At 30.7% G+C, this 16,637-nt stretch overlaps 1 protein-coding gene across 1 annotated transcript; it reads left to right on the forward strand.

Moving 5' to 3' along the window:
• Positions 1–8,206: 8,206 nt before the first annotated feature.
• Positions 8,207–10,020, forward strand: LOC115960463 (transcription factor MYB4-like). The gene is made up of 3 exons (XM_031079385.1): positions 8,207–8,438; positions 8,610–8,739; positions 9,299–10,020. Exons 1-3 carry the CDS (start codon positions 8,306–8,308, stop codon positions 9,858–9,860), a joined length of 825 nt encoding a protein of 274 aa, XP_030935245.1. The 5' UTR covers positions 8,207–8,305; the 3' UTR covers positions 9,861–10,020.
• Positions 10,021–16,637: the final 6,617 nt, after the last annotated feature.

Raw genomic sequence — 16,637 nt, forward strand, 5'->3', positions numbered from 1 at the left:
TTGAGTTTGCTCAAGAGCTTTAGACTTGGGTAACTTATTCTTTTTCCATACATAGTACACATACTATGACTGAAACTTTTTTAATAGCTTATTATGTTCATGAATCTTGTATTTTAACATAATTTTACTATGAAATGCACTATTTAGATTACCAATAAACTATAAATTATACCGTAATATCTTATGTACCTATTACAAACTTACACAATCTAGTCTCAAGTTTAATAGACACGTTTAAACATACAATATTTTATATATATGAATCAAGTTTTCTACTCACGAGTATCTTCACAGATAAATTATTAGTTTTTGAGCTTTTTTCTCATTTTATTATCAAGTCTAAATTTATTTATTTTTGCTAAATAATCAAGTCTAAATTATTTAGACTTGAACTTAACTTGTCTGATAAATAAGCAAATATAATATGTTTTTAGCTGAGTCCGATTGTTCTTCATAAACAACTTGGTTTCTTTCCACACCTCATATGAATTGAAATAAACAAACTTTGTTCCTCCTACCATATTTGAAATGTTGCATAAATGCTGAACTTATAATGGTTTTTGTCCCCACGAATAAGTAATTTTATTGGCTTATAGGTTTCTTATTCTACAACTTGACCGACGTTACATTTCCTCTAATTCCACGTAGAAACGGAACTCAAAGCTAAACTTCCCTAAAATCTTCAAAAAAATGATACTAGCTGGAACGGGATACCCGACCGAGTCCAATATGATAATGCGACCAAGGAAAGCCAAACATATACATCCATATGCGACAATGACATCCACCATATAGCTATGCCCCCAGTCAATAATATTGTTACAAACACAATAAATTTTACAGTTTTTTTTTTTTTAAAATTTTTTTTTTAAGAATATTTGAAATGACAGTAGATTTTTATTAGTATAACTGTACAACATATTAACTTTATATGGATCACCATTGACATTTGATGTCCCAATATCAGCATCTCGAGTGACATTATTATAATATCTTCAAGATTTAGTAATTTTAAAAACTTTATGAAATGACGAGATCTTGATTTCAAAACTCTTATAATATTGTATTTTAGTTCAAAACCGTAGGACATTTCCTCATGTAATTACCAAATGGGTATAGGAATATAGGATGAGAGATTACATATACCCAAAAATAATCAAGTGGTTGAAGAGTTCTTGACATTCACATTAAAAAAAAAAAAGAAAATTGAAAAAAAAAAGTGTCATTATTATAATTACACGTTTGCAAAGAGCTGTTTAGTTAACTATTTTATCTACAAGTAGACCAGAGTCACTTGAGTTTGACTTGCATGTTCAGCCTATATGATTGACTGCACTTTGCTAGAGAGACTATTTTTTTCTTCCTTACTTTTTTTTACCCTCAATTGCTTTTTAGTTTTTATTACCTACCATGCAGGCAAAGAAGCATACATTATTTATTTTGGCCTACCCACGGCACTAGCCACTTTGTTTGACCCACATTCAAGCCAACTGATGCTATAAATTTCAACTATTACCAAATACATCAAAGATTCATCGTTTCATTTCATATTATGTGTACACTGATGAAACTGAGAGTATTATTTGTGGAAAAATATGTACATTACTGTATATATAATGTGCGCTTGTGCGTATTTATAAATATCTTAAAACTTAGTTTGATTTTTCTCACTAAACCGACTCCAAGTCAACTTAACTTGGTATATAAATTCGATGCAACTGAAAAGGACAGAAGACTAATAAAATATAAAATAAAAGACGGAGGAAGAAATGTTTGACATAAGATTATAAAATTTAAGAATTGAGAAAGATTTTATCTGTTTAAATCATGTTTTTTTTTTGGGCGTAAAATGTTTTTTCTTAACGGAAAAAATAATAAATAGAAAAATTAATTTGTGGAAAATAATTTATTTTTTTATTGCTTAATTCCAATCAGAAAAATATTTTTCTAGCATTTGATATAATGAAAATTCTCTAACAGTAGTTGCAATTTGAGGGAAGAAAGTAGTGGTAGTCACTAGTCATGGTGGTGGCCAAGGGACTACGCACATTGGTGGGGGGCTATGGTCCCCCCAAAATTTTGAAAAATTCCTTATTATATATATATATATATTAATATTAACATATTAAAAATTTAGCCTACAAAATAAGAGTTGGCTCCTCCAAATATTTAAATTAGTCCAATGATGCTCTTAGAAAAAAACTAGTCCAATAGTTATAGAGACAATACTTTATTTTTTCTCAATTTCAATTATTTATTTATTTATTTTTTTGTTGTAAAATGTGCTCTTATATCTATTAATTTTTTTTATAAAGTTTGGCACCAAACATGTTTGGATCTATCTTTTCAACCTATTATGTGGTGATTAAACAAGTCATTGACTCATTAAGAAAAATCATGTTATTAAAACTATCCATGAAATATCTCTTTAGTTGCCACATTATGTGTTAGAATAAGATAGCTCCAAACATGTTTGGAGTCAAACTTGTTCCTCTAAGTTTTGAATCATTCAATTTTATTTATTTATTTTTTTAATTTCATTAGTTCAACTGAACTATTTTTTACTCATTTTGGTATACAATTTGAAACAACATAATTTTGATAGAAAGTACTAAGGTTTTTATTTTATTTTATTTTATTTGGGTGTGTGTGTGTGTGTGAGAGAGAGAGAGAGAGAGAGAGAGAGAGAGATAGAGAGAGAGTAGGGGGGTTGCTTAACTAATATATTAGTGTCACAACTCGGCTCCCCAAACAAAAATTCTTGACTTTGCCCTTGGTAGTGGCATATATAGATGTCCATGTCTCGGTCTAGGTTAGGTTTGGGGTTAAACCGCCACTTAACTTGATCAACTCATTGGCTTGAATCACACAACCCGTCACTGATCGTGGGTAAACTGCTGTGAGTCCATTATTCCAATGGTTGAATTGGTTGAAACTATCAAATTTGGTCAATATATTGTCAACCATGGCGAAGCCATTACTTTTGGTGGAGATTTGAATCACAGGATTTGGTCAAGATCTCATCGAATGTGGTCCATATCTCACCAAACCTAGCCGGAATCTCGCCACATTTGGCAAATAAACCAATAAATCAATGGCACATGTTGAATTGTGGTGGGGAACGACAAAGTCTAACAATAGTTTTTGGTCGAATAGATTGTAGTCAGATTTTCTTAATAAGAATTGCCACTTAACTTAAGCTTATCGAATTTTCTTGGCAAAGATCTACCATCAACTGCCACCATGGTCAGATTAGTTAGACTCCAATTCTGATCAAATGGTATTATTGGGTTCAAGTCATAGTTGGACACCCCTAATGACATAGATGATTAGAGATTGTGATAATGGCAAGTAAGTCATGGTTGGAGGTGATAGTGGAGGTCAATGATGGTCGAGACAGTAGTCTACAACTAGTGGTAACCGCCAAATGATGGGTGCCATGACCAAAAACTAATTGATTGTTATCAATATATTCATGCATCTATTAGGGTTTTGATCTCAAATACATGTCAAAACCATGTAAAAACATGTTAATCTCAAATGCTAGAATTAGGAATTATCTTTACCTGCACATAAACACCATGCTTTAATTTTCAGTCCAAATTGAATCATGGTTATGCTAGAATTAAGGTTTCTCACCATGCATAAACAATCCTTTATTTATTTTTTAATAAAATAATCTCAAGCAAGATCACATGCCATGTTTTCTATCCTATGCTTGAATAATGACATGTACAGATGATGTGACATGACCATTGGCCACCATAACTTAGAAGACATGTTTAGCCTTTGAACTTAGATCAAAGGTTCTATATTAGTTTCTTATCCATGAAAATTTTCAATTTATAGAATGCAACTAGGAATGAAAGCAATGTAATTTTTCTCTTAGATTATATCTAGGACCAAAGCTATGTAATATCCTAGTCATATTGATGTAAAATATTTTTTGAGTTATTAAAATGAATTTATTTTTATTTGGTTTTCTTAATTTTCCATGTAAATAAAATAAGTTTCTAATCCTATGGGTTTCGCTTTTGATGATTGCCTTCTTGATCATCAGACCAAGACATCAATTGGTTTTTGTTATAGGTGGGGATTGAATTCCAAATCTCTTATTCAACCATCATAGACTTTACTAGTTGAGTTAACTAGAACCCACATGTGTAGTATCTTTTTATTTTATTTCAAAAAAATTATTGATAAACTTTTGGCGTAAATACACTTTTGGTCCCTACATTTTGGGTCATTTCTCGATTTGGTCACTAAACTGATTTTGCTCTTAGGTCAGTCCTTGATTTTTTAAAATCGTTTTTAAACTGGTCCTTGCCGTCATCCAAGTAACGGAACCCTATTACGTGGCAGATGGAGTGTCGTGGTTGCTGACGTGGCGCTGACGTGGCACTGACGTGACATTAAAATATTATTAATTTTTTTTTTGGCATTTTTCAATGCCAGGTCAGCATTTTAAATTTTTACTTTCGTATTATTATTATTTTTACTTTCATTATTTTTTTTGGTAAGAACATAACAACCTGTTCTTCATGTTCTTCCCAAATTCAAGAAATAAACCCAGCAACCAATCCAATCTCTGGCAAACCCAAATCCAAATCCAGCAACCAAATCTAATCTCCATCAAACCCAGGAAAACAAGAAATAAAACCCAGAATCAAGAACAAAACTAGAACAAGAGCAAACCCAGAACGAATGCAAACCCAGAACAAGAGCAAACCCAGAACAAATGCAGGTGAACCCAAAACTATTCTTCATGTTCTACAGAAAAGAAGATGAAAACTTGCCTGGAAAATTAAAATAATCAATATTTTCTTTTCTTTTATTGATTTTCTTAGCAAATAATCAAACCCATGAACCCAGAAAAATCATCAACAACCCGAAACTAGAAAAATCAAACCCATGAACCCAGAAAAATCAAACCCATGAACCCATGAATCAAACCCATGAACCCATGAATCAAAACCCATGAATCAAAAGAGAGAGGAAGAGGGATTCGGGTTTAGAGAGAGAAAAAAAGTCGGAGATTGACAAAGAAAGAAGCAAAAGAACGATACAAACACAAACAACACAAACAAGCAAAAGTCTGTTTCATTAGATGCCTCTAATCTCAGACTTGCTCCCTCTCACCTCTAATCAAAACCATCTCGGATTCTTACACCTCAAACTTTCGTTTCTTGATCTCACTCTCTCTCTCTCAGTACCCCTTGGTCGAAGCTCCCACCGTTCATCCCCTTTAATCGCCGCCGCCACTGCAGCTATCAAGTTGGTAAGATCCTCCTAGTCAATGGGTTTGACAAGGTTCACAGGTGGTGGGATCAGTAAGGTTCATCGGTGGTGGGTTCGGCAAGGTGGTGGGTCAGTTTTTGGGTCGTATGTGGTGTGTGGTATGGGTTTCCAGTAGATCTAAAGGCCCATGTTTTCCTCTCCTCCTCACTTTCTCATCTCACCCTCTCTATCTTGGGATTGAATTTGAAGAGGATCTAAAGTTGATCTTGGTTTATTTTATTTGTTTCTAATTTTTGACAAATTTGAAAAACTCATTTGCTGTATGTGTTGAGAAGGGATATTCTGGGTTTGTGAAATAACTATTTGCTGTGTGTGTTGAGAAGGAATCTTTTGGGTTTGTGAAAGGACTATTTGCTATGTGTGTTGAGAAGGGATCTTCTGGGTTTGTGAAAGGGAGTTTTTTGGGTTTATGAATGAGAACTTGTTGGGTTTGTGAAAAGGAGATTTTCTGGATTACCAATTAGGAGAGAAAAATGTTCAAATCTTGAGATTGACGTTGCCAAGAAAATGCTTAATTAAATTTTATTTTGTTTAACTGTTATTGATCTGAGTTTTGTTGTGTTTGGCTCTAAAGAAAGTACAAGAATAGTGTTAATTGCTCTAAAAAATTTGTCCTCAATCTTTGAAACTGTAAAGTTTTTTTTCTTTTGAATTTTTTTAGTTTAAATTGAAATTTTTTAATCAAAAATTAAAAAAATTTAAAATGCTGACCTGGCATTGAAAAATGCCAAAAATTTTTTTAATAATATTTTAGTGCCACGTCAGAGCCACGTCAGCAACTAGGGCACTTCGTCTGCCACGTAATAGGGTTCTGTTACTTGGATGACGACAGGGACCAGTTTAAAAATGAATTAAAAAAATCAGGGACTGACCTAAGAGCAAAATCAGTTCAGGGACCAAATCGAGAAATGACCCAAAATGTAGGGACCAATAGTGTATTTACGCCTAAACTTTTCCTTAAAATTTTGTTTGGTGGATATGATGGATAAGTAAAAAGACCAAACATGTGGGGATAAATTAATTGGAAGAAACAAAAGATTTTTGTTTCCATTATAAGTGTTTGGTAAGAAAAAACGTAAAATGGATGGAAAATTTCGGTTTCTTTTGTTTGACATATATAGAAGAAGGATATGGGATATTATTTACATTAAATATATATATATATATATATATATATTTATATAATATATATATTTATATATAAACATATATTTATTCCGCTTATTTGTTAATTTTTCTAAAATTTTCATAAAAATCACTCCAAAGTTGCATTTCGGCTAAAAAAAATCATATAATACTTATTTAAAATAAATTAAACATCCATATTATTTTTATAAAAAAATTAAAACATCTCATTTTATTTGCATATCACTTTTACCCATATTAACATCACTCTAATCATATGTTTAAACCATACAAATTTCAAGGATTTGATCCAGTAGTAATCATATGTTTAAACTGTACAAATGCCAAAGGGCAAGTCTAGTGGTTAAAGTGTAATGAAATTCATGAGGTATCCTGATTTCAAAACTCCTAACTCAAGTTATACCTGATACAATTTTAAGCAATGTTACACTGATCAATAATTTTTTATTGAATTCATATTTTGAAAATTTAAACATTGAATTACATGTTCTATATATTCTTAATGAACATGCCAATTTTCATGCCAGTCGAATGTGATTTACCATTCGATTCATAAACTCATATTTTATGCATTATTTTAAACTACAAAAACTTGAATTTAAATAATTGATTGATGATATGACTATTGATCTTTAATTATTTTTAAATTTTGTAAGTATGGAGGATATTTGAACATAATGTAATCCAGCGGTGGATTTATCAAAATTCATATCTAATTAAAAAATATTGGGTGGTGTAATCTATATCACTATTTAAGAGGATTCCCCTATTTGAGATTCTTAATTTAAATGTTCAAAATACTCTCAAATTCAGCCGTTTCTAAGGCTTAAATCATAGGGTTAAAAATGTAAAATTAGTAATTAAAAACTCATAATTTTTAGCTAAATTATAATATTAAAAAAAAAAAATTCTCCTACCTCCACATTTCTCTCCCACGTTAGTTGTCAAGTACTAATACAACTTTTTTTTTTTTAAATTTTTTTTTTTCACAAAAGTACCATTTTGTTTATCACTAAATTTTTTTTTTCCCATCTCTACATTTCTCTCACATTAGTAGTCAAATACTAATACAACTTCTTCTTAAAATAAAAAATAAAATAAAATTGTCATGAGTAAAACGTGTAAACCCAAAAAGTAAAAAATAAAAAGCCTCATCGCATGTGCGAAGTACATGGGATGAGACTAGTATTACTTAAAGTTACAACAAGAGTAATTTTGATCCAACCCATATAATATTGGCACTGTCAACCCATATGTATATAATAAAGACTCCTGCAAATGCATCCAATACTTCATCACTATCATAAAATATCTAGTAACTCATTCATGCTGTGTAAGATTAGTTTGTACTATTAGGAATTTTGTTATTGGAATATGTAAGGAGACTGAGGCTTCAATTTTGACCCGGGAGATAAATAATAGAGAAGTAAGACTAAAGCCAGGTGATACAATTGAAGAGGCAATATGTGCTGCCTATAAATTACTAAGATTTAAGACCACCATGTACTCAAATTTGCATATGCGAAGTTCATGAACTTGTACGCATACTCATGCCCTACAGGCATATCCCCACGTTTCATTTGACCATCCAATTCCAACCAATCAAATTCAGCACACCCCTGACCCCACGTGTGAGACAGCTTTCCTAGAAATTGTAGGCGGATAAGCAAAGCCTTTTGAAAATCAACGGTGTACACTTTGGACTATTTTGCACTACCACACTTGTGCCTGCTGGCCTTCTGCAATTATATATAGCCCTTTACTAATGGCCTTAGTGTCACAAAAGGTTTTCTGAAAAGGGAGACCAAAATAACTAAACATTCACAAAGGTTTCCAAACTTTGAGAAACCGGAAAAAAAAAATGGTGAGAGCTCCGTGTTGTGAGAAGATGGGGTTGAAGAAAGGTCCTTGGACCCCAGAAGAAGATCAAGTACTGATCAATTACATTCAACTCTATGGCCATGGCAATTGGCGAGCACTTCCCAAACAAGCTGGTAATTGCAAATCCCAATTACTTAATATAAATATTTGCAGACACACATATTTTCTAGTAGTTGTACATTAATTGGATAGCATATTAGCAAGCAGTTTTTATCATTTTTTGTTTGTTTGTGGATGAATCAATATTATTGTGGTACTTATGAGTATTTTGGTTTGTTTTATAGGTTTATTAAGGTGTGGAAAGAGTTGCAGACTTCGGTGGACAAACTACTTAAGACCAGACATTAAAAGAGGAAATTTCAGCAGAGAAGAAGAGGATACCATCATCAAGTTACACGAAATGCTAGGAAATAGGTTGGTATATTGATAGATTCTCGTTCTTTCTTACCCTCTTCTGTGTGTATAGGACACAAACATTGATTTTAGGATGAAAATTGGTTAGACTGGTTGAATATGCTGAAAATAATGTAATCTCAATATAGTACTATGAGTTAAGCTTGTGCTGCATATAAACAATCAATTAATGTCTTAGTGGGAAATTTCACTCATTGCATTTTAATTTGATTCAATAGTTTAAAGCTTTGAATCACTATTAGCATCAACTTTCACATTTCCAATTGCTAGAGATGGATACTGAAATACGCAATTCATAATTCTCTCTCTCTCTCTGGATAGTGGGTTTTTACCCTTTTTTTTTAAGGAAACACGTGGGACTCAAAAGATTCCTTACTGTAACATTTTCATGTGCTAATTAAAAAACAATTCTGGGTATATACTCATACGCAATACTGCCAAATAAATGTAGCACCTCAAAGCTTATAAAAACTCACATATGAAATTGATTTTTTTTGCAAGATAGAATTATCATATTATTAATTCAGTACAAATCCTTATTGTGATTCTGCTTTTTCAGATGGTCAGCAATCGCAGCTAGATTACCGGGACGCACAGACAATGAAATAAAAAATGTATGGCACACCCACTTGAAGAAGAGATTGAAACAAACCCAAGCCAACCCAGAAACAAAACGAAGCTCCAACAATAATATATCCAAATATTATCACGACGCTCTGCATGAATTAGAATTGGAACCCGTGAATTTTTCAAGTCATGCAAAATCTGAGAGCCTTGAATATAGAGCAGTTTCTCCACAAGAGTGTTCAAGTGACATGTCCACAGTGACCATGAGTGACAATAATAATGAGAACAAAGTGTGTCTAAAGGTCGAATCGCCGAGAAATTTCCCGGAAATGGATGAGAACTTTTGGTCAGAATTGTCGACGGAAAATTCAGAAGTGGTGATGAGTGAGTTTTCAGCAGTTGATGGTGATACACAACTTCAATTTCAATTTTCTCCACTAATGACTATGGAACCCATCCATGGCTATGGTTCAAATATGCATGATAGCATGGATTATTTTTGGTTCAACCTTTTCAATAGGGCTGGAGAGTTGACAGAATTACCAGACGTTTGACCAAAAATATTTATTGTAATTTATTTTTTTTTCCTTTTTGTATTTCATGTGGGAAATGAAAATGAATTATTGCTGTTCAATTTATTGACCAAGGTTGAACTATGTTCAACATGGCCAAATTTGTCCAAATTGTCGGAATAAAAAAGAGGTAGAAAAAACAAGTGGGTTCTCAAAGAGCGACCTCAACCACAAAATTACAAACATAAATTAAAAAAAAATGTCTTTACTAAATCAGAACTCATGGAATTCAGCTAAATAATAACATTTTGTCTTGCAAATTGTGCTTCTCTAGCATTATGACAAGCACTAAGAAATAAAAGAATAAATGAAGCATGATGAGCACGCATTAAAATGTGAACTCTTTATTTTTTAGATAGTTTCAAATTATGATGTCTATTTTTTATAATAATTCTTTATTATCAGACTAAGATACTGATCGATTTTTGGTGTAGGCAAGAATTGAACTCTAAATATCTTATTCAACTATTAGAGACTATACTAGTTGAACTTAATTGAAACTCACTAATATGTGGACTTTGTATCCCTAAAAATAATTGTTTTCCCCTATGATGACCCATATTGATTTCTAAAATATAGTGAACATGGCAATGAGGTTATGACCATTAATATCCTTTATAGTTCATATAAAATGCATTTCAGATAGCATTGCTAAGAATTCGTGAAAAAAAAAAAAAGTGAGTGCCAAGTTAGGTTCCTTGCTAATGATATACCAAAAAGGGGCTATATAATATGCAGGGAATTCCTCTCTTCACGGGTTGTAAGTAAAAATAATTAATTAATTAAAAAAAAAAAAAAAAGAGAGAGAGAGAAAAAGGAACGAGCATGCTGGGATTCCTACTTCAAGCTGCTTGGAGATCAGCCAACACTGAACTTGTTTTACCCTCTTATTTTGAAACCATGTGATTTTATTTATTTTTCTCCTTATTCAATTTGGAACCATAGCGTTAGAGCCAAAGGCAACTCTGTATCTTTTCTATTCTTTAATTTCTTCTGTTGACGATAATCTTTGAATTCTTTTATAGATCAAAATTATTATGCCATAACAATTATCAAAACTATAACATCATCTGCTATGAGTGGTTGTTTATTATTTTTACAAAAACACAATATATATATATATATTTTTTTTTTCTATCACTTGCATTAACCACATCATAATTATAGCAAAAGTTGCGTGTCACAGGAGGGTGTTGACTAATTTTCTCCTTACCTTCGGGCCAAAGGAAAATTAAGAAAAAAAAAAATCATAAAGCCCACTACCAAATTAAAGTATATGGCACAATATTGTGTTGGATACATTGCAATAGAATAGTGAGCTATTTGATCTCTCGGATTCTAATACTTGTGGCTCCACTTAGAGAACTTTTTAGTGAGTGGATTTGATATCAGATTTGAAGATATCAACTCGATCCCCATACGTGTTCCAGGATTCTCAGGCTGATAAAGTTATGTCGGCTTGATTTTCCCCAAAAGAAAAACAAATAGTTTCTCTTTTCTTTCACAATCTCCCTCCAAACATCTCAATGAGGATGATGTGAAAGTGAGAAAAATTTACAAGAAACATCTTTTTAAAGTTCTACATGAAAGAAAAAAAAAATGAATAACTAATATAATATCATAATTGATCTCAAATTCATAAATTAACTTAGGTTTTATGATTAAGTGGCATTTATATATATTATATTAACTTTTTAATGGAGTTTCATACTAACTACATTAACAATTTTGAGGTGAGAATGTTTAACACTTTAACTATACTGTTTAAAGATGCCCTTTTTCTTTTTCTTTTTCTTTTTAAAAAAAAAATGTTTGATGAAATTTCTAATGTATTATTGAAGTTTTTTGAGACATTGGCCACAAATTCCGGAGCAAGCATAAAAAAAAAATGACTTGTATATATATATATATATATATATATATATGCACACGTTTTTCTAAGTCAATATATCCTCATAGGTTATTTTCCATGAATAAAGAGTAGCCCACTGTCTCCAAAAAGCTTGATGTTATTGTTCCGCGCCTCCACCTTGTCTCTCAAATTATTTAGGTTCTGTTTGAATATCGCTTATGACTAAAAATTAAAAATACTGTAGTAAAATAATCTTAAATATAAATAGTACCGTGTGGGACCCAATTTTAAATTTTTTTTTTTTTTTACTGAATTCCGTATTTGCGGGTCTTGTGAACATTGCACAGGACCTACGAAAAAATGCCCAATGCAACTGAAATTTGTTTTCAACTCTATCCAAACTTACACTTAGTGGATGCCACAACATATGAAGAAAATGATTTTTTTTTTTTTTTTTTTTGAGAATCTGAAGAAAAGAAAATGATTTGGAATGATGGAAGCTTTCAGAAATTAAAATTTCTATGGCAGTAACATTTGTTACAAATTATGGACAAAATTTAATACATTTTGCTTTAAGCTAAAAAGGAAAAATGAGAGGCAGGAGAATAAAATAAGAGATAGGAGAATTGGTAATTCAAGAAGATAGGTTGTGCATACAATAATATAACGTGTAAGAATATTACTAAAAAGTTTAAATTTAAGACTGCCAAACTTGGTTGTAACCTAAGACTACAATTCACCTCAATATTTTTTTATTGGATGTGAATTTTGACAAATTCACTATTGGATTACATTTCCTTCTTTTATCTTTTATGCTCGCAAAATTTCTAGAAAATTAAAATTAATAGTTATATCATCAATTAAATGTTTAAATTTCAAGTTTTTGTAGTATAAAATTATGCATAAAAAATAAGTTTATAGATCGAATATTAAATAACATACTATTGACACGAAATTTGATATGTGTATTAAGAAAATAAAGAACATACAATTTAATAGTTAGATTTTCAAAATATTTAACCTTGTTAATTTTCTTAATGGAAATTGTAGCCTTAAGCTACAATCAATATAATTGCCAAACTTTGTCCTTAAATTTATGAATTTATATGTTATATTACCCGTTCACTAATATTATTATTATCTAATATGAGACTATATTACTTAACTAATCACACCATCCACATGTGACATCTTTAATTTGATATTATTTTTTTCTCCTAATAAGTCACCCAAGCATTGGATGTTTGGAAGTTAGGAACCCACAACCTCATGAAACACCAAGACTGGAACATGAGAATATCATTTAGTGAGTGTTTGGATTTGACGTTTTGTGTTTGCATTTCTCTCTCTCTCTCTCTCTCTCTCTCTCTCTCTTTTTTGATTCACGCGTTTTCTGCTTTTTGGAAACAAATAGCATTGTTCATCACTGTTCACGCATTATTCATGTACTGTTCACGGGACCCACAACCACTTTTTTCAGAAAAATATTAAAAATTGGTCTCATGGTACTATTTACACATTTAAAAATTATTTTGCTATAATGTTTTCAGTTTTGAGCAAAATAAACTGTATCCAAACAGACCCTCAACTATGATCCAATGTCGTATGTCAGTTGCATGTAAGGATTGGCAGGTTTTATAGAACTTGCACAATTCATTTGTAATTGTGCAAGTTTTATAAAAACGTTTTCACATAAAAAAAGGAAAAGAAAACTTGATAAACGAGTAGCATGGTGTTAATAAACTTTTCTAAGTTCAAGGTAACTAGCCTAACTTAAATAAAGAATTGACCTTCCATTTCTAAGATTTCTTGTATCTTCCAATCGATTTGCAGAATTGTGTTACTTCCACTCAAGTTTATCTTTGCACAATGACTAGCAGATTCTGCGTCAAACGATAATTCAAGAAACTAGTAACACTTTTGGAACAACTATTGGTTCTTATTAGTTTGAAATAATATTGAGACGTAAAAAATGACGGGGACAATTACAATTTACAACCTTGGGGTTTATGTTCTCAATAGGCGTAGATAGAGGAAATTGAGGGGTAAATTTTTTCATAAATAACATTTGCTAATTTTAAACGTTAACGGTTTCATTTTATTTCTTTCAATTTTTTTTAGAACCATTTTATTTCAAATTTTAGGGGACTAAATTTAGCAACTAATAGTTTAATTTTATAGAGTAAATTATGATAGGGCCAAACCGAATGGGGGAAAGTTTTCTTTTCATTTTCCTAAAACGATAATTATATTTATTTTCAACAGAGAGAGAGAGAGAGAGAGAGAGAGAGAGAGAGAGAGAGAGGAAAAAAAAAAAAAAAAAAACAATGTTATGTCTCTATGAATTTGAATATACATGGTGTTTGGTTGTGACTGGTGCTGGAACTAATTTCTCTTCGGTAGATGCTAAGTTTCAATTAAGGAATATAAAACAAATACATGGATTTAATTTTGTTCTATATCAAAGCAAAATTATACTACAACCAATTTTCATACTCATTAAACTAAGCACTATTGAATTTATTTTATTTTTTAATTTTTTGTATGTGTGGAAGTTGTGGTTATTTTGGTTGACAAGAATCCTTTGGTAGACATGCTCTTCTAACTTTATCCCAATTATTTTTATGGTCATATAGTATTATAGTCTATATTTTAGGAGGTAAGATATTTTCGAAATCAACGTCAATTTGGAGTCTGTGGTGTATTATTGTGTTATAATCTCATCTCCTCTCTCTTATGAGTGTGTGTTTGTTTCTCTTAAAATTAAAAAAAAATCTCCAACTTGGTTTTACTTTGAACAATTTTGTTTACAATTGTGAATATTACTTTTTTGGACAAGTGGTATTTAGTCCAATATTGGTTTTCTATATAATTAATTCCAATCAAAAATCAAAAATAAAAATATAAGGTTTAAGTAATTTTTTTATATTACGTTCTTTTTTTTTTTCCTTATTTTCCTCTCTCTCTCTCTCTCTAAGTTATAAGTTTTATCCTTTGGGGCCACTTTAAAAGAAAAAATAGGTATTGAGAAATGGGAAAATATTTACAAAGTACACGTTTTTCATTCTTTTTATATTTTAGTATACCATAAGGTTTTTTTTAAAAAAAAAATTAAGTGAAATGATATTTAATCATTTATAATGGTTCTGATAAGTGAATTAATGTATTTTTAAGTGGGTGCAATTGTAAATAAGTGTCAAATCTACTTAAATTTTTTTTTATTTTTTATTTTTTAATGTTTTTATATATGTACCTTTTTTTACTTTTTTTTTTTTTTTTCAAATTTAAGTGAGTACAACTTTTCTTTTAAGTACTTGATTTTATGGGCATAAACTTTTTGGCAAATTGATAGAAGCACCCCTTCCAACAGCTGATGTCTGTCTTCTGTGTCCTAGCGACATCTTTTAAGCATGGCCCATGCCTAAGGCAAAGAAATTGAAGCAAGCAACTCGACTGCATGTCGGCAAGTTACATCAAGGCAAATTAATAATCTTAATTATTCTAGTGTTTAAAGGACAATGTTGAACATGTGAGGAAATTGTTTGGGTTAAGGCATCCAGCAAACAAATTAATACTGATCGCATGATTTGCATCCAATTGGAAAGTTGGTTTTACAGAGCTATCATGATTTATATCATTGTACAATTTTTTTCTTTTGAGAAAGATATATCATTGTACTTTGCTGGGAATTGTCAAATATAAGCTGTAGTGAAACAAAATGGATGTCGTTGTCATTTTTGTGGAGAGAATCAAGGACACGGTATTTTTGTGGATTAAGTTTCTTGTCATGAAATAAAAATTTTGTGGTTCCAACTCCGCCCATATCAACAACCATTAATTTCGAGTGTGTTCATTTGAAGATAAAATAGGGTGGATGAAAAATTTTGGAGAAAAAATGGGAAAGAAAACTTTTTTAAAATGTGTTTGATTAAGTTGCCTCTTTTTTTTTTTTTTTTTTTTTTTTCTGGATATTACCTCTTCTTTCCTTTTTCTTTTTCTTTATCTTTTGATTTACTGGGTAGGCTTTGTCCAGTGTATGTTGTTCATATTCTTTTCTTTTTCTTTTTTTTTTTTTTTTGCTCTTTTTTTTTTTAGATGTGATTTTTTTTTGGACACGATTTTTATTTTTTTTAATAAATTTAGGTGATTGCTTATTATTTTTGGTTGTTTGTCACTTTTTTATTTTAATTTGACATCATCTTTTAACAAGAATATATGAGTAAATTTATACAAACTCACTTTTTCTATCCCTCCACTTTTCAACTCTTAATCAAACAAAAATGAGAGAAATTAAAATATTTTCTATTCTCCCACTATTTCACCCCTCCAACCAAACAGACATTTAAAGCCTTACATGCTCGTAAGAATGAAAATTATCCAGCCCATTCATTATCAAAACACACTCAAGGTATTGAGCATTATGTTTCTTAGATTAAAGAGAGCTATTGGTTTTTAGAACATGTTCTTTTAAATGATGTAATTTTTTTTTTTTTTGCTTAATTTAATGAAATTCTAGTCTTTCTATAAAATAAAAAAAATAAAAATTGGTATCTTGACCTTATAATAAAAGGCAAGCATCATAGAGTAGTCATCATAAATTGAAATACTATCGTATCAAAAAAATTAAAATTCAAAGACATAGGAATAATAGTCATTATTAAAAGGAATACAAGGTGAAATGGAGTAAGGATTGAGATCTAGGTATTGCACAATGTGCAATTCACTCATTTCCTCTCACTGTTTTGTTTTGTTTTTTTGTTTTTTTGTTTTTTTTTTTTTTTTTTCACTTTTCACTATTTTAACTTTCACTTTTTTCACTTTTTAACTTTTTTGAATCAATAGTTGAGATAGAAAGTTGTTTTTTGCAGCTATCAATCTCAACCGTTTATAAGTATTGCATCAAGTAA

This window comes from Quercus lobata, chromosome 9, assembly GCF_001633185.2.
Source record: "Quercus lobata isolate SW786 chromosome 9, ValleyOak3.0 Primary Assembly, whole genome shotgun sequence".
NCBI lineage: Eukaryota > Viridiplantae > Streptophyta > Magnoliopsida > Fagales > Fagaceae > Quercus > Quercus lobata.